Raw genomic sequence first — 24008 nt, 5'->3', positions numbered from 1 at the left:
GCATCTGCAGTGAGCACCAGGATCGTAAGTGTGAACCTTGGAACTCGATTTTCAATATTAAAGGAACTCCCATAGGATCCAAGCTTGTTTTCCCATGGGAAAATGATTTGATATTATCCACAGAGGTTTGGGAGCGTTTAATTTAAAACATTCCTGTAGGTTTTACCACAGAATGCATATTATTGTGGTTATCAGCGTTGCACATAATATACTATCCTATGTCGTTTTTTGTATTTGTCTTTGGTTTTGTGAAAATTTCATTTTTCAAAATTTTGCTTTCATATCATTTTTGGCATTTTTGTATTCGAACATCAATCAAGGGAATTATTTGGCTTAACGGGCTGCAAAATGTGGTAGCTGTAGATAATCTTGCGAAAGATCCACCACGAGATTTTTGCTCTTAAATTTTGTCTTCAGAGGGTTGTCTTTCATAAAAGGAAGACTGATGGTTGTGGAAACAACCACGTTAACCCATTTTAAACCCAAACAAACTCACCAAACACTGCCATTTGTGTCCCTCCAACCAAATGGGCTAAATGAACCGTCTGGTCGTTTGTAAGTCAGCTGCTGTTGGTAACTGCTCTCTAAATTCATTAAGGCTTCATTTTCTATAGTTGGAGTTAACTGCCTAGTGACCCTCAAATACTGCAATATAATCAAGTTGGGCATGAAGTGCACAAGGTTTTGTTCTCCACAGCCTGCTGGGAGTCTGATGAGGTTCTCCAGATGGATCATGGCGGGTCCTAGAAAACTCCCAACCGTCGATACTTCGATTTTTTCGGAGTTTGTTACGGCGTTTTCGGGTATGGTGAAGTTTATTGAGGATCGAAAATTTGGATTCGTCCTCAGGTCAACCAGGATCGTTTTCGTATAGTATTCGGTTTCTCCCTCGGCCTGAAATTGCAGGTGTACTTAGTCTAGGGTGAGGATCTTGAATTCTCCATTCAAACTTACCGTTACTAAGAGGTTTTTGAAAGCTACATCTTGGGTTTTGGGACTATTCGCCGTTACTTTGATCTCCACTGAGCCTATTTTGACTGTTGTGATCAGGAATGAGATTGAAGCTTCCGAATATTTCTTAACGCCCAACCTTTTTCTGCGGTAAAGTTCTACTTCTGAAAAAAAAAACAATTCTTATCGTTATACTTGATACCTGTCTGTTCGACAACAGTATAGAATCATTATTAAATGAAAATGTTGAATACAAATCGAAATTTCGGATCTGCTCTACCTTCTGGCACTGAACGTCTGTATGATAATTATATAGTCAGGTTGAAAAGAACAAAGCTTAATGACTTTTCATTCGTTTGAAACAAACTGATTTGAAACAGTGTAACGTACAGTTTGGCAAGTTAAAGAGCAATACTAGTTACGTACACCGCCATCTGCCCGCGAATAGATCAAGAAATATCAATTAGGTTACGAACAGATCCCGATCTTGAGAGTTACATACAAACAATCATACATACATACATACACGTGAAGCTAATATAAAGCGTGTAAAAAAAACTCAGATCTGATATAGGAATGTAGGCTTTTACGGTTGGCATCTTTTTTTGGTTGGTTTCCAGGTTTTGCCGAGGTCTTTGGTTACAATCTCTAAATGTTTCAACTACAACTGCGGCAGTCACCTTCAGTGGCTTGGTCGAAGAGTCGTGGGAGACGACCACGGCAAAACCCGGAAACCAACCAAAAAAACTCAGATCTGTTGTTACGGTTTTATTTTGACATTTGTTCTGTTTTGAGGTCAACGACTATTTAAACCTGAAATTAATATTTCCATGAAGGTTTTGGGATATTTTAATACCTCGTCATTCGTTTAGTTCTCATTTACTGATTAACAACTATACAAGGATATATTCGAACGGATTAGTTATATTCGAACATATATTCGAATCCTCTAGAGGTTCTGTGCTCTGCACGGTGAATTGTGTTCTGTGACTTTGGTTCCATGAATGTCTTGCCGCCGGGATTCAAAATTTTTTGTGGTACTTTTGGTAGCCATTTTGGTAAATTTTCTTTATGTGGACACCCGGCGATTTTGAAAAATTTTTTGACTGTACTTACGTATTTTGATGCGTAGATTACGAATCCGAAAGAAAAAAGCGGCGCTCTCCCTTTTTTAAAAAGTTACGGCCCTTCAAAGTTCAGAAAAGGGCAAATTTTCAGCCTTCTTTTTCACCAAATAAACTATTTAAAAACAAGCATTTATTCACTAGGTCACCTTTACACCTTATTCCTCCTTCTTTAACACTTTTCACTTCAATAATCAACATTTTTCTTATAAAAATGTGAAAAAATGTACGGAGCTGCTTTTTGGTTACATATCACTATATTTTACGTTTTTAAGATTAATGATATGGTTGGTACGACTGATGCAGTCCATATTCCTGAAGTAATTCAAATATTTTTTTACCTTCATTCTTTAGATCGTAAATTGGTTTTTGGTGGTGTATTACGAATTTGAAATAGTAGGCGACTGCAAATGCCAACCGCTTTTTTTGAAATGTCACTAGTAACTAACCTAAAAATAGAATAATGTCACCAGGAGAAGCATTCGTTTTTAAATTAAGTTTTTTATAAGAAAAATGTTGATTATTGAAGTGAAAAGTGTTAAAGAAGGATGAATAAGGTGTAAAGGTGACCTAGTGAATAAATGCATGTGTTTTTAAATAGTTTATTTAGTGAAAAAGAAGGCTGAAAAGTTGCTCTTTTCTGAACTTTGAAGGGCCGTAACTTTTTAAATAAGGGAGAGCGCCGCTTTTTTCTTTCGGATTCGTAATCTACGCATCAAAATACGTAAGTACAGTCAAAAATTTTTTCAAAATCGCCGGGTGTCCAGATAACGAAAATTTACCATTGAAGAGACTTCCTCCTTTCTTCTTTGGGGAGCCTGGGTTCATTACAGCCCCCTTAGAATTGAAACATTTGTGCTATAGGTGTAATATAATTTATATCTTATAAACATTTTGGTATTGTTTACAATTAGGAAAGTAATATCTTCTCATATTTGACACTTTGTGGCCTCAGGAGCTCAAGGCTTCCTGCCAGTATTGTAGTAACCGTCCTATAGTAACGGTTGATGAAAGGTTGATAAAATTTATGAACTGACAGGTAAACCAGGGGATTTGTTGACAAGTTTGCAACCAACTGAGAAAGGTGAATATGTTAGGGAAAGGAATTATAAATATTTTAACTGGGTTCGAGTTTGATTCAATTTGTTACCGTTTAGAATTAATTTCCCGTTTTTGTTTTGTATGCTATTTAAGCTCCAGGGTTGATAAAGCGGGTGGTGCACTACCCTCCATCTTACCCACGCCCTTCTTCACTGTTCAAAAGCTGGCGGCCTATCCTGGGAGCTATGCTCTTTGTCTAATCCCTAGTAGCCACCCTCACGCCAAGTTGTGGAACAACGAGAAATCGTTTACGAATTGACTCAAGTGATCAACGATAAATAAAAGGCGTGACAAAGTCACGCCCCAAGAAGCCAAGATTCAAATCAGTAAGATTCGGTTCTCCGTAAGAAATTGATTCCAACAAGTGAGTTGAATGTTTTACCAGCATCCAAGTGCCAAGAATAAAACGATTTCCTACTCTTATAGAAGATGATCTTACTTTGTTAATCCGAAAAATCAAGATGTTTGGACAAAAATTCCAAAATTAGCAAAATGGCTACCAAAAGTACCACAAAAAATTTTGAATCCCGGCGGCAAGACATTCATGGAACCAAAGTCACAGAACACAATTCACCGTACAGAGCACAGAACCCTTAGAGGATTCGAATATATGTTCGAATATAACTAATGCGTTCGAATATATCTTTGTATAGTCGTTAATCAGTAAATGAGAAATAAACGAATGACGAGGTATTAAAATATCCCAAAACCTTGATGGAAGTAATAATTTCAGGTTTAAATAGTCGTTGACCTCAAAACAGAACAATTGACAAAATAAAACCGTAACACTGTATTGCAGAAATTTAGATGCCACACAGTATATAATGTATGTTTTATCAAGAGAACTAACAGCTTCGACAGTAAAGCAAATTTTCTCTCAATCGAATAACTCACTGCGTGTTGCATTAACTTCATTGGACACCTCTGCAAACTCGAACTTCTGCTCAGAATTGTGGAGGGTCACTTCCACATTGATATCTTGGCCCATGTTGTTCTTCACCAAAACGGGCACCGCAAGAATTTCTCCCCTCCGAACGTTGTAGGGCAACTCTAACGAAACGGCGAAAGATTTCGACACCTTCAGCGTTTTCGGCGACGTAATCAACCCCAAACCATGCAGGGGATGTACCGAGAAGCCGGTAATGGACCACGTGTTCAAAGTGTTCGGGATCCTCCGTCTCAGAGAGGTCTTTCCTTCGTAGCCGGACGTAAAGTTGTTGAAGAGCCACGTGGGAGCGATGTCTTGGGTGAGGTACACCTTGGGCATGTTCCATACCGGTTTGGGGATTCGGCTGAAGGCGTAAGGGCCCGCGAGGGGAGGTCTGGTGACGGAGTGGATCGGCAGGCCGAAACCTCTGTCCGGTTTCACGGTGGAGGAGCCGTAGAAGACCGGGCGCAAATAGATGTCTTCCACTGAAAAGGAAACATACTTTTATCATGGAAGAGTTAGTCAGAGAGAGCTTATACCAAACTCGAAAAAAAATTTTTGTTAATTTTTCTATAGCCATCCGAGACTTGTTAGATTGCGAAATAACAGAATATAGTACCAACTTACGTGTAGGCTTATGTCTATTCACATGGGCGTTAGTCTGCAAATCAGCTCCAGATTCCTAAAACAGCATTTGATCTGTTTAACGTATATCTCGTAAGTTGTAGATTTGTTATCAATGATATTTCAATTGGTTGCAAAAAACACAGAGTAAAATTTAAAGTATTTAGTTTGTCCAAAGAATTATAATAGTTCATGTTTGTTGAATAATCGTTAGTATTGAAATGACGTCTTTGTATTCCACTAATTGTCTAAATATGATTTAGTCTACCATCTGTTGTTACATAAGTGGTCATAGTTGTTACTTGTTCTTTGGTACAAGTTGCTGCATCTAGTAGTATCGAAAAAGACAATTACCCACCCCTTATCATCGTTATTGCCTATAGAAAAAAATTAAATGTAAAAGTTGTGTGCCTATGACTAAATTTTGATAAAATGCTGTCAAAAATACAGAGGCGTGCAGATTTCAGGGGATACAAATTTTTTAATATTTTTTCAAATGGGACACCCAGTATAATATTGAATTTTTGGAATGGTCTTTTCCTGATTTCAAAAATATACCATATGTTAACAAATATATCTATCTTATACCGTTTTCAAGTTATTAGACGTTGATTAATGGTGAATTCATACACGACGTAACTTAGTCTTAACATAACTCAATCAAATCTAAAGCAAATGGAACTTCAAACAAAGCCAGTCTCTATATACCTACACAGTAGGTTTAATGGACTGATGCCTATCAGAAAACAACTACTCCCCTGGCTAATACCACGAAGGGCGTTAGATTATATCCGACAGGCGTCAGTGCAGGAATCTCCACAGAATTTTTTTTTCATATTCTTATACAACAATTTTCAGAAGCCGAGCTTGCCAATACGATTTGGATGCAAGATGGGGCAACCCCTCATCTACCTGTTCAAGAATATTTGAATAATGTAGTCCCAATATGGATAGGAAATAGTGGAAGCATTATATGGCCACCTAACAGTCCAGACTTGACCCCTATGGATTAATTTTTCTGGGGATTTCTAAAAGACATTGTTAATAACGATAATAATAAAAATATTCAATTAATTAAAGACACGATTCGATGAAAATCAATGAATCTGAATGTTAATAATTAAACAATTTGCGATGCACTTATAAATATAAGAAGACGTTATCAAATAGCATTGACAATAATGGTAGGCATATTGAACGTCTGTTATGACTTATCATGTTATTTAAATTTGAAGATGTTTCGATTCATAGTGTTGGTTAATGTTATAGTTTCATTACAAATTAAACATAGCGCCTTATTACTGGACTCAATCACAAAATACTGAAAGTTCCGTTTTTCTTGGAACGTTCTGCATTCACTGTCGATTTTTCACTTCTTTTCCATACTAACAAATCACACATAAAAACAATAAGTCAAATCAAAATACTTTTATTGACGGGTGTTACTTTATTTCACAATAGGCAGTTTCGCTTCCTTCGCCTTTCCTACGCAGACTAACTCGCAGTTGCGCCGTTAGCCTTTTTATATGCAATTATTACTGCCATCTCGAGGTGATCGGAATATACTAGCTAGAACCAGAACTTTCTCGAACCAACCGGTAATTCCAAATATTTAATTACGTCTAATGCCACCTAGCGGGTAGGTGAAAAAGACTATAGTACCACTACTCGCCACTAGATGTCGGTAAGTGTCACAATACACAATAATAATTGAAATGCAAAAAACGCGTAAGTTTGCTTAGGTCACGAACTTTGCGACTATCCTAGTCTAGAAATATAGTTAAGGGCAGAAATTGGCCTTTGGAACAAACTGAAAAAATTATTATGGCCCGAAGACTTCAAAGTTTGGAGACCCCTGATCTAGAGCAAAAATAAAAAGTACTCACGTAAATAGCAGTATGTGGATTGCTGGCGCCCGGATGCCAGGAAAACTGAGTTTTTGAACTCATAGTGAATTGCGGGTACGGCGTTCCTCTTGCTATGTCATACCTCTTCAGTTCTTCGGCTATATCCTCCATCGTTAGATCATAACCCTCCCTTAGTAAACCCACATTTTCATCCACTGCCATTAAACCGATATAAGAATTCTGCTGGGCTCTCACCACGAATTCCACGTCTAAATCCGGCTCGCTCTCTACAGTATTCACTTGGATGTCAACCTATAATAGTTTATATAATTGGAATGATTATAGCCCTCAGAAAAGCTAGTGGACACAGCTGCTACATTTGTCGGAGCCGGAGAGAAAATATCTTTCTACATGCCTCTGGAGAAAATGATCTCCAACAGTCTCTACACGTACGCAACCGGTTTGGAGTTTGAGAAAGACAAATGTGCAACGGTCCATCTCAAAACAGAGGTTGCGTGGACTCGGAGGAAATGTGCATTTTCTTCTTCACAATAAATACATCGTACTTACAGTGGCAAATATTCAAAAAAAAATTGTGTGAAAATGTATCAATGATTTTAGAATGTATCAGTCATTTTTTGTAGGTTGTTTTCCAAATGTATTTAAATCGGCTCTCATATTTCCTCTATATAAAAAAGGCGACAAAACTGAGGTAGACAACTACAGACAGATATCTTTACTTTGTTCCCTCTCTAAACTGTTTGAGAAAGTTGTTAGTAACAGAATTCTGAATTACATGGATCAAAATAATCTTTTTAGTAATAACCAATATGGCTTCAGGAAGAACAAATCAATTGAATCAGCTTCATACCATTTATTAAATTTCATTTATACACAGGTTGACTCGAATAAACTAGTTGTAACACTTTTTTTCGATTTGTCAAAAGCATTTGATACCATTTCTTCCGAATTTCTTATAATTAAACTTGCAGGCTTAGGTTTCCCAAATAATCTATTGAAGTGGATGAAATCATATATGGAAAACCGTAGTCTAATAGTTAGCTGCAATGGAATTTTATCAAGTCCCAAAGATGTAAAACTAGGAGTGCCTCAAGGTTCTGTCCTGGGACCATTGTTGTTCCTCAATTTCATAAATGACCTGTCTGAATTCTTTTCTGAGTGTCACATAACCATGTTTGCGGATGACACTGCAATTACTGTGGCCAACAAAAACGATGTTGAGTTGTCAGACAAAATAAATAAAATAATAGATAAATTCAGTGCTTGGTGTCAACGTAACAAACTTGTTCTGAATAAATCTAAATCTGTTTCAATGAAATCATTTATTAGGAAAAATTTCAGCAGTGACTCTTCCACAATAAATGGTATTCGATCTTCCAGCAAAGTCTTGTTTTTAGGAACGTCTTTAGACGAAAATTTGACCTGGAGCGGTCATATTCAGAAGGTCTGCAACAAACTCAATTCCGCATATTACTCAATCAAACAATTGAAAAACACTCTAGATAATTTTGGATTGATGAATGTCTATTTTTCTATGGCTTATTCTCACATCAGCTTTAATATCATTTCTTGGGGATGTGCAAGGGAATTTCCACGAGTTTTTGTTGCTCAGAAAAGATTGCTGAGACTAATTTTTAATATAGATTTTCAAGATAGTTGGAGACCAATTTTCTTAAGAGAGGGCCTATTGACGGCACCTTCTTTATTTATCTTGAAGTGTGTCACTTTTGCCCGTAACAATATAACTGAATTTGTCACAAATGCGGATATACATGGTAGAGACACCCGTCATGGGAAACTGTTAAGAACCCCCTCACACAAAACGGCTCACTTTAGATGCTCCCCACTATTTAATACAACAAACTGTTATAATAACTTGCCGGCATCTATTAGGAAAATCGAGTCAGATAAACTTTTTAAAATTGAGGTGAAGAAACTTCTCTTACAGAAGTGTTACTACAGTCTTGAGGAATTCTTGCACGACACTTTTTCATGACATTTTGAGAGTATTTGCTAGAGCTTCTCCGATTTTTTATATAATACTTCTATGTTGTGAAAGTTTGTGGACGTGAACCATATTTATTGTTTTTGTTTTGTTCAACTTCTGAAGTTTTATTTTTGTTTTTTAATTATGACTTAGCACATGTACTCAATGTACCAAAGTGTCAAATAAATAAATAAATAAATATCATGTCCACCAATTTTTTCTAAGTGCGTTTACAAAATCTGTTGAATCTTTGCTCTGCTCTGGGTTGCATTTTGGCAATGAAAATATTTTGCACCACCTGAAAATCGGAGAATCTAATACCAATCTAGGGGTGGAACAGAACAAGTTTCTCCGCGGAAGATATATCGGTACAAACTCCGATATATCTGGTTATCTGAATTGCCGGGAAAACAAAATTGCTGCTATAAATATGCTTGACGTTATGATATCAACTTCACTAGTGGAGTGGACTGGAGAGGAGCTGAGTTAAATCGACGTGGAAACCCAAAAAATAAACCTGATGACTCCACGTTCTTTCGTCGTGGAGTTTTCCGTTTCGGGTGAAGCGAATATCATCCGGAAAAAGAAGGAAATGCGGATGGATTATCGAGATTTACTCTTTGCATAATTCTACCTATACCACTCTCTGAAATGTTTTTTTGATTATTGGAGTTCTTGGTGAAGTGATACCCTTTCTACTTTTGAACCTCACGAACATTTTAACACTGCGGCAGAAGTTTTGGCTGTATAAATGCGTATTTTAAGTGTACACGATTTTCAGACATAATGATCTCCAATAACCACTCTTCACATTACAATATGAGGAGAGGTTATAGGTAACTGATGTTGGCGAACTCTCCGAAGAAATGTAGCTTAGGGCATAGAGCGTGACTGGCAGTCCTTTTTCAGGATCAGAAAATAATAATAAACAAAATTGACAGCCTTCATTTCTGAGGAATATGAGATTCCGTTCGTTTAGGAACTGAAAATAATCACTCACGAAATTTGGTAACATTCCGTCAATTCCTATATCCAACGAGTCTCCAACCAGCTCTCCATCCGTTCTAACGTAGTACACGATTAAATGACAGACGGGAGCCATCGCATGGGTCGCAGTGAATCGAAAGTTGAACTCTTTGCTGTTTTCCACTTTGAAAGAGTTCGTTAGAAGTACGTCTCCCCGTCCCATCAGTACGTAGTTTATGTATCTCAGTGGTTCTGTACAGTTTACCGCTATTTCCACATCAAGGTTCACTATCGGTCTGTCGGACTCCAAAGAGGCCTGGAGGAAAGTGTTGCTGTAGGATACTGCGGCCGGTATCGGAGAGATTCGCTCTTTTAGATCTTTGAACTCTGCCTGAAAATGAGATGAAATCGGATTAGCTTACTTTCAGGTGCCCTGTATATTTATAAAGATGGGCTTAGTATATGATGGAATCGGCCGATACTTGATGAAAATCCATAACTAACGTATTCCAAAAACACTTTATTGTGAGATTTTCACTAAATTGTTTTACAAAAACGCAACACGTGTTTCGCCATACAATGGCTTCATCTGGCGTGTCTTTCAACTAATTCTACACATTCAATACTAAATATATATATAGTTTATGGAGTACCTGAAATCAAAGTACCTGTAAACGAAGTACCTGAATTTTAAGTAGCTGATATTTTACCTGAGTTTCTAACGAATTAAATTACCTGCACTTATGTTCCATTTTCACATTTGAAAAAATATATTCAGTAACGGAGAGTTATTGAGTTCTAATTGATCATTCAGTAAATTACCCGAATTCCTGAATCTATTGATTTCTAAACATTCTAGATGATTAAGTTTCAAACTCTTCTCTTCTAAATGTAACACCTCGTACTCATGATTGAACTCATGTCCTTCTGCTAAAAGATGGTTTGCAAATGTGGAATTGGTCTTTCTATTTACAAAACTACTCCTATGTTCTTTAATTCGTTGGAAAAATGTTCTTCCTGTTTGGCCAATATACAGTTTTGGACAAGAGCCACAAGTCAGCTTATATACTCCTGATCTTAGTAATTTCTAACAAGTTTAGTCTTCCTCCTGTAAAGGTTCAATCTCAGGGTTTTTTGAAAGGGGTTTCTGCTGATCCAATGAGACGCAGGATAAGGTGCGAAACAATCTATTTTCAGTTCGAGGGGGAGACAGAGTACTTATTTGGTTGTTGACTTAGTTCTAAAATAATTACAAATGTTTTAATAAAATAGTTAAAAGTAGTTAATAAAAACTTCACACACGTGTTACATCATTTATAGTAATAGAAATCACTACCCATCTAAAATGATTACAGGCACAGGACTCAACGGTGAATCTTGTCCTTAAGGACCACAGTAAGGTAATTTAGAACGAAGTTCACTTTAAAGAGCAAACAAGAAAAATCTTCGAACAATCGAGCAAATATGGCGCATCAAAAACCGTTCTCACTCAGGTCTCTAGAGACGAAAAAGAATCTCGACAGTCGTTCATAAAAAAACCTGACCCTGGAAATACTTTGCCAATGCAAAAAAACCGTTAAAATGAAATATTGGTTGCCTATCCCGAAGGCCATGAGGGCCATCGCTACTTATGATTAAGGACGGTAGAAAACTGTAAACAACTGGAATCGGCCTTCACTGTGGCGGATAAGTTACCGAGAAAATTCACCAGATGGCGAAACGATACTAGTTACAATGGAAATAAATGAAATGGATGTGCTTTGTCACACTCCTATTATAGATGATCACTTGGCTTGGTGTTGGGATAAAACTCTAGTAATATTTTTTACGTGTTAATAATTGTTTTTACCTCACCTCTATACGGAGTGCAGTTCCATTGGTAACATTCGTAGGAGTGAAGTACTCCAATTTGATGAGCCCATTATCATCCAAAGTGTGGCTGGTTTCTTCATAAACTTCGTCAACCCTTGAGTACCCATGCCTGACGGTGACGCCCGGCATATTTTTCACTGGTGTACCATCATGATTTGTAATTTTCACCTAAAATTTCATAGAATATCTTTAGAGGTAGTAGAGTTCAAAAGTTTCCAGGTCAATATAATCAAAATCGCAAAATTATATTAGCCAATAGCCTCCCAAATCTACTTGAAATCTTAAATTGTTATTTTCAAATTCTTTCATATTTATATAGTTTCGTGAAATAAAAACATGTTCTGATTTTTTTTCCTCCACTATAGCTTTAAGAACTCATTGTGTCATCTTCTGTGAGTTCTATACAAGCTGTTTTAATAATCCTTGGCTATTCGTAGTTTAACTACCCAAAGAATCTTGTGAAGTGACCACTGAATGACAGCTGAAAAGTGTCAAGAGAAATGACAGTAACTGATGACTTAAGGACCTGAAATCCTTCCTTTCTGAAATTCTCTATAAACCTAGTAGTTCGTTAACTTTCAACGGTACCAAAATAACCAGAACGAAGCACCATTAGAAAAAATACATGGGCGAGACCAAAAACAAATCACCCTTGATCTAACATTTGTCAGTGTTATTTTGACCTGCCATAGGACTCATCAGTAATAATATTTATTGATTTCTTTAGGACATCCTAATATACATACATTATTTTAAAAATATATAAATAAATGACATAAATAACAAAAAGGATGATATGATAGAAGAAAAAAAAAATAAAAACCATTTTTCAATTATTCCAGAACAGTTTCAACATGAGGATATACATAATAAATGTATTACCAAACAAAAAAAAGAAAATCAAGTATGATATTTTATATAATTCATGAGTTTTTTTTTGAATTGGAAAACATTTATTGAATCTTTCAATGAAAGTGGAAGTTTGTTAAACTCATTAAAATTTTTATAAGATAAAAACTTCATCGTACTAGTCAAATTAGTTCTAGGAAGTTGGAATTTTTGGGAGCTATTCGCTCTTGTTAAGTGGTTATGGATTTGAGATTTATTATAAAGAATTCTTCAAAATAACTTGGAAGCAAGTTATGTGTTAGATTGAAAATGAATATCATTGCTAACTCGTAGTCTCTGGGAAACAGACAGCCACTGCAATGTACTTAACATGTTTGATATACTAGAATACCTATTCACATGTAAAATAATCCTCATTCCACGATTCTGTAACTTTTGTAAAGCCGACCTTATTTTGGTCAAATGAGTATAAAAAACTAGCACAATAATCAAAATGGATTTGGATTATACAATTATATAATGTAATTTTTGAGTACATCGAAAGCTGAGATGGAATTCTTGAGAAAAAATATATTTTTTTAATAATTTTTCTATATATATAATCAAAATGAGCATGAGGAGATAAACGATTATCCACCATGAAACCTAAATATTTGAATTCACTTACGAACTCTATTACATCACCTGCAATTTGTAATCTTATGTTGAGATTGTTGATGAGTGATGGCTTATAACCAGTTGAAAAGATCCTATATTTTGTTTTGGAGATGTTGACTTTTAATTTATTGCTATTCATGTACTTGAAAACATTTCTTAGTTCATTATTCATTTGATTGGCTACTGTTTCTATATTATCTCCTGAAATTGATAACAAAGTGTCGTCTGCAAAAAGGTTCATGAAATCACAACCATGAATGATATCTATATCATTCAGGTAGATTAAAAATAATATAGGTCCCAAAACACTCCCCTGAGGTACCCCGAAAATGACATCGCGAAATGATGACACCGAATCCTTTATTTTGGTTAACTGTTTGCGTTGTGATAAATAATCAGTCAGCCATAACAAACAAGCCTATATTTAGGCTTGTTCTTGGACATCTTCTCCACGAAGACATGGTCTATTTCAGGAGACTTAAACAATGAATATCAAAGAAAAGAAGCTCGGTATGAAACTAAACCCAGTACAAAACCAAGTTTACACATCGGCATCGACCGCTGTATTAGATTATCTTCGATTGTTCTTTTTCGGAGCTCTGGTTTCGACTAGTTACCTTGCAGTTGATGCCAGACGACCAAACTCATTCGGCGAACGATTTCGAAACTTGGCTTTGCAACAGACCTTCAAGAGCTCCGTTATACCCCGGTGTAAGTTTTCTGCCGATTACATAGGTGGCATCTTCGTTAGGTTAAATGTACATGATTACTAATGAATACCTACATAGGTTAGTGTCTGTTTCTGATGTGGTGGACGGACGTGCCGATAACGACCGTCCACAAAGAAAGTACGTGGACGCCATCGTTGAAGATGGAATTCAGTTTGTGCCAACATTAAAATAAATATTAGCATTAGTGTCAACGTGAGTTGTATAAGAGTTTAAAGAGAAATAGCACCCTCATTCACGCCGGTTAAAGGCCGGAGTGGACCGAATGTTCACATGGAAATAGGATTGCATCATTTATACCTTTCATGAAGAAGATTATGAGGAAGATTAAAAAAGGGGTGCAGTATTTTGTAAAGCAAGACTTCTGTATGGCTTGCTGCGCCAGAATGGAAGCGAATGCCTATAATAGAGAGAGAGGGAGAGACCTACATGGGTTTTTGTTGGTGAAATATCGTAGCTCATTTACTGAGGTTCACCAGATAGAATGGTGGGGGATAGGAATAGAATTTGGTTGTATTCGGACCATTACTATTGATATTGAAAATTGGTTGGAAATTTTTTTGAATTCTTTGATATTCAACAGATTCTGGATTCACCGATGACGGTCGAGTACGAAAAAATATCTTACATAAGCCGTATATTTGAGGCCAGGCTTGAAGTAGTCCGCAGTCTTTATGAGCTGCATATGGTAATCGTACTTGTGGATATGAACTTCGACGCTATTATTTTGCCTACGACCTGTTGGTTTTTCTTCTACTATCACGTCTACGATGACCGTCCTCTCGTACTCATCGTTCAGTCCCAAGTCCTTTTCTATATCGAATTCCACCGTTATGCTGCCATCGATTTCCTGAACCTTGCGGATGGGATTCTGGAAGATCGGCTGGATTACACCAGAGTATATTGTGGGATAAGCCGTGACGGTAGCTTCACCCTGGATCTTTCTTCCCAAATGCGACCTGGAAAAAATGCGTTATTTTTTCTGAGCAACTTCAATGCGAAAGAGTCACTCACCTCGTACTGATCTGAGCTCTTATTATGTTATTTCTGAACGTCACGTGTTTGTCTGTGGTGATATCTACGAAAAACTTTGGATAGATGTATTTGGCCACTTCCACGGTTTTGTTGTACGTTTGTCCGTGGATTGTAACGGATATGTTCCAGTTGCCTAGAACTGGGCTTTCGCTGAGTTTAAGATCGCCGGTGAAAACACCTTTGATCACTTCCACTCCTCGCCATTCCTTCACTCTGTTTCCGGAACCGTCCTGTAATATAAATCAAAATATTTAAAATGCTTTTTGATTAGTTTCAGTGTAGCGCATCGTCCCCCGTCGTCTTACAGTAGACGCGATGCGTAATGGCTTACTGCGTTGCGTCAAGTTAATCTTATCGTGATAACTTTTGAATGATTCGTCCAAATTACTTAGTTGTAAAAGACAAAGTTTATCTACAGGGCTATTCATTGTAGCCTATATGTTATTCTGACGTATAAGCTGCATTTAAGTAAAGTTTCATCTAAATCCGTTCAGTCGTTTAGGCGTAAAGGAACCACAAACAAACATAAATCCATCCTAACAAACTGTCACATTTATATTAGTATAGATAGATAGATGTATAAATTGCTTACCGAAATGTGTATATGAAGCAACTCATTCCTAACTTCGGCAGCAGGTTGCAATCGCCAATTCAACACAATAGCCCGGAACATGATTTTTGATCCGGGCTGGTACACTTGTCTGTCCGTTTGTATGAACACCGAATAACTCTTGTGAACGAATTCCATCGGGAAGACTGTCGAGAAGTCCAATCCTCCGGATCCACGTACCTCCAGGCTGTATTCTCCATCTTCCAAATCGCCGATCTGTGGAAAAATAACTTTCACAGTATAGTCAACATTATGAGAAATTTGAAATCAAGAGCATTGTCATTTCCAATCTCGAGTTTCATAACGAAAATCTCTAATCATTCTAGAATCACCTAGTGAAAAATAATTTTCCAAGAGCGCTTATTCGAAAAATAATTGATGAAAGAATTTCCACTTTTTAAAATACAAAATTCAACACCAAATATCAGGAAATACCATATGTAGAAAGTTTGTCTGAAAAACTTGGAATGCCATTTGGTAACGAACATATACCAAGTGACCTTTCCAAATGAAAATACAGTTCAAAGTATTCTTCTCAAAAGAAAAACTTAAGCACCGCAAGACATACCTACAATCCAACATAGTGTACGAATTGATGTAGGAAAGCTGTCCTGAATGCTATGTTTGTCAAACTGAACGATATCTTGAAACACGAGTTACAGACCACATGAGAGACCTTGTGTAGTGTCTTTTGTGTCTCGAAAACTTTATTAATTCAGTGGTTTTTATTGAAGCGATAACTTCTTATGAGAGGGTAAACCGCTTCGTTACCTAACTCGTAACGGCACCAGTTTGGCTTTCCTTTTTCTCACGCATACGTTAGCGGAAAGCAGGCTCCTCCTCTCTCGTCGGAGAAACGCTCAGTGTTTAGTGTGCGTTAGATATATACTGTTGACTGTATTATAAAAATCAAACCAGCAAGCACGTAATATTATTTTTTCTACACCCGTACTCTAATAATACACTTATATGACCATAATCCGTTTCATAATGATATCCATTATGATACAGATTTTTCATAACGATACAGATTATCAACCAATAGAAACCCATAATTTTTCAATCAAGAATCATGTTCCTTTGTCCTAGATTCTAACCTAAGTAACTAATTGCTTTATTTGTCAAAATCAGTTTTCATATTACCTACCTATATTATCAAAATGTCTGAAAACAGCGATATAGAAGGAATACCATCGACTCCAATATTTTTAAAAGATCAGATTAATTACAGTTGTTATATTCGATATAAATATAATTAGAATCTTTATAGTTTTCATATATCCATGATAATACCATTAAGTTTGTGTTTTTTTAAAAAAATATGAGTTAATTACTGTAAATGTGTTCAATACAAATATAATATTTATAGTTTTTCATTATTTATCGGGTTTAGAAAAAATAGCGTATGCAACTCTCATGTATAATGGTTATTAATACACTCGCATGTACCATACAAAACTCGCCTTCGGCTCCTTTCGTATCCCGGTTAATGCTTTTGTCTTAATAACCATCATTACATGATCTTTGCATAATATACTATTATTATTTGAAACGAGGCTTGAAAATAATGATACTAATTTTGTGCATGTACATTATTAGTATCATTATTTTATCCTACAAAAGTAACAATTGGCTTATGGTAGCTATAATATATGTACATACACAATATACCTAATCAATAAAAGATTTTATTAATAAATAACCTTTCCTTATATTATCATATTGATATAGATAAAATTTAAGTAATAACCTAAGCTTTTCTCAAGTCAAACAATTTCAATATTAAATAGTTCAATTTAGATTAGTTTAAGTTATCACTTCTGTCGAACGTCCCGACACGCACACGTTTTTTATCATGTGTCTGATGTCTTCAAAATAGTTATTTATCTTATTCCTTTGCTTATAGGTACTTCAGCTCTTACATACATACATACAACTCAAAATGGGTTGTTACAAAAAGGTATTGAGGTTATGAAAATTATCCGCGAATGACATATCGTCGGCAAGAAGGTTTTTGACGAAACTTGGTTTATATTTGAAAGTACCGTTTATTGTTAAAAAAAATTATAGTTTTTTGAAAAGAAAGGTTTTGGGTTGCCAATTCCCCATTAGGGTTCTATGTAACTGAAATGTTATACCGTAACTGTTCCAGACACGAAATTTTGTAGCTTTCCTTCAATTGATATCTGATTCAATTCCATAACGAATGTTCGGAGCACAAACTGAAGAGGAAGAACACGTTCTTATTGAAAACATATTACAGTATTATTGGAGAGTAAAAAAAGTTATAAAGACAAAAACGTATTCGTAGTTTCAATCCGAATCTATGATATGCTCACCTCTAACCTGCAAATTCCTGAACCGTAAGGCTGCACGACGAGCTGGTCTTGAGCGAGGAAGGGCGTCCCTTGGAAAGCGGTGCCCCGGAGGACAACCGTCACGCTGGTGGGTTGCGACGTCCCCTGCACGCCGACCGCGCAGTGGTACTCGCTGTTAGGCCTGATGACCCTCGGCCCCACTACGTTGTAGTACCTACGCAAAGAAAATTTTGAATAGAACCGTGGGATTCGGATCGAGGGCATATTTGTTCTGTTTCCTGATTGCAGAAAGTAATGAACGCTCATTATAAATGCAAAATACCAACAAAGTGCTCTAACAATATTTTGTGATTTCGTTATGGTTTGTCACAGCCGGTATAGGCTGGTTTATCAATGCGAGTGTTATATATTTTTCTTACTCACCGTATACACATGACTATCAAAAGTCTTTTGCAAGTTTTTATTTTAGATTATACACTGTAGCGTAACTTCCCTACCGCTCGTGATTTCATAATGTAATATGTTTTAAGTTTGTCCTCGTTTGTCATTTATACTCAGTGTATCATGTTTGTTTACATCTTTTCGTTATCGACGTTAACCTATTTTTCATTTCATTCCAGTGTAAATGCTAGGGATTAGGGATCTGTATTGACAGAATTATCAACATAGTTTGGCTTGGCCTATTCGCGTGGAGATGGCGCTGTCAGTAGCTTTCTCGGTATAATTAGAACTCGTTTTTCTTACACATTTCTTTATTTGAAAAAGTATTGTGGTAAAAAGTTCAGGAACGTTGGATCCATCTGCAAGTGGACTCGTTCTAGTTGATTTCGTGTATTGGAACTGCAAATAAGTTTTTCTGGAACCTTAGCGGTATTTGGAAAGGGAATTAATTTGAACTTTTCTGCCCGGTCTAGGTATGTAATATATCGAGCTAAACTTTAGGCATATTATTTATATTCATGATTTTATTTTATAGAAACTTAGTCGTATTTTCAACGCAATCTGTCATACAACCGATCAACTGGGAATAAAACCTTTTTAACCCGAATTATTCTGCTTGGTGTACGAACTTATTTTTCCCACCCCACTTCAACACCAACATTGAATGTTTGAAGTAAATACTACACATTTTCACTTTTTAATCGTTTCAGTTATATACACCAATGGAACAGCGACTTGAAAATGATTAATTACTCCGCTGCTCAAAGAAATATACTATAAAACAAATGAACCGACTCCGTGATCATCAAGAAAATACTGGGTATTGAGTTAAAATTAACGTACCGCTTGGGAATTAATGAACGGCAGGTCATTTTCATGCTCAGCAGCAGATTTTCTGTCAGAACAACAGTACCTAGATTGAATTTTAACTCTCAAAACAATAGAAAAGTAGCTCAAGAGCCAAATCAGGAGAATTACTGCAAAAACAGACCCAACAACATTGAACACGGCGCTCATCTCGTGCGATTGCTTCTTCATCTACAATAGATTGATTGGAAATATTCCGCAGTCTACTAGTATTTCGTCTTCGTTGTGGAAGATTCGATTTTCTCGCTCGCGGTATTTGTATATATTAGATTTATCGGCAAAAAACTGGAAACATATTTTTCCAATTAGGTCTGTTGTTTTTTATGTCTCAATCAAGAAGATATAGTAACCTTGAATAAAACCCAAACATATCTACACCAATTATTATATTTATCTACCTATAAAAGTCATGATTTACTGTTTGTGTCACTTCATTTCTCTCGATCAGAAAATGCTCATTTCAAAATCCCAAACATAAAACAACCGGTTTAAAGCATCCACATAAATAAAACAAAATTTGGCTCGCCTTTCCAAATACGGTCGTTCTAAAGTGAAATTGTAGAATATATTTGTCACCCACTCAAAAATCCGTTTACGTCACCGGTGTATTTGGTTTTTAATAGATACCAAATTGCTTAGAAGTGTTACGCAAAAAAGTTGGAAATAACAGACACATATATGCACAAGTGAATGCACTTATCATGTAACAGTTATTATGTAGAATAATATGAATGCAATTGTGATGTAATTTAAGATTTTCCTGGCTATAACTCTAGTACCAATTTCATGAAAGGTTCTTATATTTCTTTACACATGGAACACAATTCTTTAACATGAATGCTCTATTTTTATTTTTTCGAATTCCTGAGAGACTTACATTTGTTTTAAATGACCATAGATCCTATTGTTTTAGAAAAAGCATTCTCGAAAAATTTCGCCCTCTATTGGAGAATCAAGCATGCCGTATTTGGTTAGCACTTTCCACAAAAGTTTCTGTAAAGGTGGGGCAAGTTTTAGGCTATCCAAGTTGCTTGTGATATTTGGGTCTTCAGTCACGTGGATGGTCAATGGTCATGGATTAATTTTATGGAATTTTATGGTTTAATTTTACGCGCCAAAGTTTCCAAATTCTACTTATCAAATATGAAATTAAAAATGTAATAAAAATGCTAAAGAAAACAAGTTATCGCAACCTTCTATGTTGGATTAATTGGCCAAAAACATCAATGGATGAGTGTTTCTAAAAATGTGTTTATAATAGTGGTTTTTAATTTTTATTAAGTACGTGGGAGTATAGAAAACCACGTAACTGAGTGGGAACGTAAGATTGCATCTCATTCCATAATTCTGAATGAAAATAAGTTTCGTGTCTCACGTACCGTCTCGATCTCTCTGCGAGTGAGAGTGAAATGTTTTACCATTGTTATGAATACATTTTTTGGCAACTTTCTCTTTGCTTACTTATACAAGCTTCTGGGCAAGAAGTCAATACACTAATAATGCGTTGAAAAGTTCGTGGCAGATGTGAATTTTAATTGAACAATTAACATAATGATAATAAATGTTCAGCTTGCGCTGATGTTTTACAACTCTTAAAAAACAAACAATGTTTGTAATAAAAATTAATTGGCGGACCGGGGCGACTTCATGGAAAAGGAGCTTTGAAGGATATCACTAAACACAACATAGATAAAGTATAACATTCAACTAAGGGCTATATCATAACGGATTCAAAAACCAATAAGAATACAGTCAAGAAACATTTCTCCACTTCAAGAAATTCTAAGTAATCGATATAAAATAAAGTTTCAGCTTCTTTTCGAAATTAAAAATAGAATAGTGCTCAAAATCACTTGATATTTATATTGAACATGTGTAACATGTATATTGATCATGTTATAAATGAAGAGGATAACATGTGGAAATTAGGCCATTAAGTTGAGGAATCTGTAAAACCTTTAATCATAGGATTTGACGAAGATTCATCGGATTTATTTGATGATAACACAACATATATTTTAGTTTTAACAAGTATTTTTTATTAAATAGCCAAACGCACACCACTGCAGGTAATCGAACGACTGGAAAGCTCAAAAATCTTTTGTTTTTTGACCCGTTTGCGATACAAAAACAGGGCGGATCCGGTAAAGTATTATAAACCTGCCAATACTTTCTGTAGCAGATCATAACGAAATCACAAAATTTTCTCTGAGCACTCTGTTGCCATTTGCTTTCATAATTAGTATTTTCCACTTTCCACTATTAGGAAACTGTACTGTATTTAATCAGCAAAATTTTTTTTTCTATTACGGAAGACACTATTTGACTTGACGTCATCGATAACTCTTACAAAGGAAACAAATTTGAGAATATGTAGAATATTGAATGACACAACGAAATTCGTCACACATACAGTTCTAAGAAACCTACTATTTGTGCAGATGTGTAATAGGTATGCAGCGTAGGATTTATCATGAACGCAACCTTGAACGACTCAAAGGACTTTTTTTATTTTCATGAATAATGCGGCCGTGATGTCATTACTTTTGAAATTCACTTTCAGCGGCCAACTGCATAGTTTTGATTTTTTGGTACATTTCAGAACTATCAGGGATCATCTAGAGAACGAGTTAAATATAGCGATAGAATGAAACTCACCCTTGACAAGAAACGTTTGTGATGAACAACAAAAATATTAGTGCCAGAAGGTCCATCGTTGTTTTTTTCCGTCGCAAATCGATTTTTACATTATCCACTGGATGTTACACTTGAGTAATCTCATCCCGCAGATCAGTACCACACTTCCACACTTTTCGTTTAGAATACGAATACACAAACACTTGTGACACTTGTTAAATCAGGAATTGTCCGGCAGTACCGCCGTGTTGCAGCTCTCTAACGTTAGTACCGACTGCAGTCGGCATCGGCAGTTGAATCACGGTGTGGTACTACCTTGTTTTGTCGATCTCGGACCACCCATCCCACTCGAATGTTGCGGATTTCGAAGTATCTGTAGGTCAAATACGGAACCATGGTTTTGTTATTACTAATAACTTGAGGTCGGTCTTAATAAGGGAGGAAACCTTCGTGACTAACATCTTGGCTATATTGGGGAGGTTTTGTAAAACGAGTCATTATTGGGAAAGAAAGCCAAAAACTTTCTGTTGAGACCAAGAAATCTAACGTGAGATTTTGGAACCAATTGGTAAATATCTTCACTATTAATTGTTGCCATTATTAATTTTTTTAACCAATTTTGAACCTCACAAAGCTTTCTCTTAGACTTATTCAAAGATGAGGAGCTGTTAGAAAACCTTGAAGAATGATCAACAAGGGCTATAGGTATTAGCTTTTTGTTTGAGAATAGATTCCGATCTATCGGAATATGATATTTACATTATTAACATGCTCGTCCAAGTAATGTTTATAGATGAGCAAGAGTACTGGAGCCTTGTAACATATACACTGATATATCAAGTAATGAAGACTCTACGTTTCGTCGAAAACTGATTTTATTGGTATTGGTGTTTCTCATATACTGTTTTCTTTTGGATATTCTATGTTATACATCTTAGACTCTGCAATATAATTAATTATACATTTAGTATATTAGAGTATGGAAAGTATCACAAAAGTAGCAATCATCAATGTAGAATATATAATGACTATGGCATTGTAGTCAATCGAATATGTACTCAAAATGTTTTGACTCAAACGCACTAAATAAATAAAATCGACATTTCCCCTGACGAAGACGCCATCTTTGGGATCGATAGAGAACTCAATCCTTGGATGTCAAATACAAACTAGGCTCCCTAAGGCGATTAGTTGCGAAATGAAGCTTCGACCACAGTAGAATTATTGTCCAATAGATGGCGCTTTAGGCTTATTATTTAAGACCAGTGAGTTCAGCAACGCATTTGTGATTTAGCCTAGCACCACTGATGAGACCTATGGCGGGTCGAAATAGCACTGTCTAGTGTTGAATCATGAATGGGTAGTATTTGGGACCTGGATTTCAAAAACACCCCAAATTGACGTCTTGGTGCATGCGCCTAGAAAGTGAAAGTGGAATAACCAGGCATTTATGACAAGACACACTATTCGATAACTGTGTTGCATACTTTGTTTAGATACGAATTGGATATTACAGTTACAGACATAGTCACTTTACTGAAACAGCAAAAGCAACTTCTCTGAAGGTTCGAAGCCTATTTCAAACTAGAAGACGACACAGCAATCCCGACAACTTTGAACCCTTTTATAACAAGGGATTTCATTACGAAACCTCTTTTCTGAATCATTTTACGTGAAATTTTGCCGTTTTAAAGAATTCATATGTTCAACATAGTGCCATCTATTGATGAGTAGATATACTTTCCGTATGCTGCAGCCGAAGAATACAGATCCCTAGAGTGGAAGTGGTATTTTCATGTCACGTATAATTTTAGTCTTACCCTGACCACTAGAGGGCGGTGTCAATATTTAATGTGAGTATCCAAAGAATTAAAATAAATTTTCAAAATCTGTTTTATCTGAAATAATAACATAGAAGACATTGTAGAATAGTTAAATGTACCAGTCCAACTGATGAAGTTATCGTATGGCGAAACGTGAATATTATATGATCATTATCATCCATAGGTAAATGATTTTCATCAAATGAATCATTGTATTCATAATTCATGCTAATTGTTTATTTTTTCAGTTTTTGATGTTTCTTCATACAAATATTTATTTTGCATTTTTTTGTCCTTATTTCAAATTTGTAAACTTTTTTTTAGACAATGTAATCAGGTTGTTTCAAAAGTCTTGTTCATTTTTATGTGTCTACTTTAAACTATATCTTAGTGAATCAATATTACTGAAGTTCAGTCCCAACACCAAACCGTTATTTTTAACACTTCAACACGTGTTGCAATGAACAAGGGGAAGATTATTCTTCCTCTTGAAGATGATCACTTGGTGATTGAAAAAGATGCATAAAAGTTAAATTTGTCAAAAAATGAACAGCATCCATGTATCCGTCTGTTTTTCCGTTAACCAGCTGTCGCAACCCTACGAACGACAACCCTCAGAAGT

At 35.9% G+C, this 24008-nt stretch overlaps 1 protein-coding gene across 2 annotated transcripts in view; it reads right to left on the bottom strand.

The window, feature by feature from the left end:
• Positions 1 to 21875, bottom strand: part of LOC111504677 (thioester-containing protein 1 allele R1) — a 31087-nt gene extending 9212 nt beyond the window's left edge. Inside the window, exons 1-12 of one of the 2 annotated variants that reach the window (XM_023159351.2) lie at positions 21585 to 21875; positions 17640 to 17832; positions 15283 to 15516; positions 14670 to 14920; positions 14284 to 14614; positions 11404 to 11589; positions 9584 to 9940; positions 6615 to 6887; positions 4732 to 4786; positions 4071 to 4589; positions 955 to 1115; positions 497 to 894 (exon numbers count right to left, since the gene is read on the bottom strand). In XM_023159351.2, the coding sequence (XP_023015119.2) occupies positions 497 to 894; positions 955 to 1115; positions 4071 to 4589; positions 4732 to 4786; positions 6615 to 6887; positions 9584 to 9940; positions 11404 to 11589; positions 14284 to 14614; positions 14670 to 14920; positions 15283 to 15516; positions 17640 to 17832; positions 21585 to 21640 (3014 nt within the window). In that variant the 5' untranslated portion in view covers positions 21641 to 21875. Of the gene's footprint in view, positions 1 to 496; positions 895 to 954; positions 1116 to 4070; positions 4590 to 4731; positions 4787 to 6614; positions 6888 to 9583; positions 9941 to 11403; positions 11590 to 14283; positions 14615 to 14669; positions 14921 to 15282; positions 15517 to 17639; positions 17833 to 18041; positions 18177 to 21584 lie in introns of those variants that run through there. The other variant, XM_074173382.1, reaches the window with a different exon arrangement.
• Between the last annotated feature and the right edge of the window lie 2133 nt (positions 21876 to 24008).

This window comes from Leptinotarsa decemlineata, unplaced genomic scaffold (genome assembly GCF_025532065.1).
Source record: "Leptinotarsa decemlineata unplaced genomic scaffold, Ldec_3_MD MMD2_tig00000232_RagTag_RagTag, whole genome shotgun sequence".
NCBI classification, from domain to species: Eukaryota; Metazoa; Arthropoda; class Insecta; order Coleoptera; family Chrysomelidae; genus Leptinotarsa; species Leptinotarsa decemlineata.
Note: the sequence above shows the minus strand (reverse complement) of the source record. Positions and strands in the feature narration are given on the sequence as shown.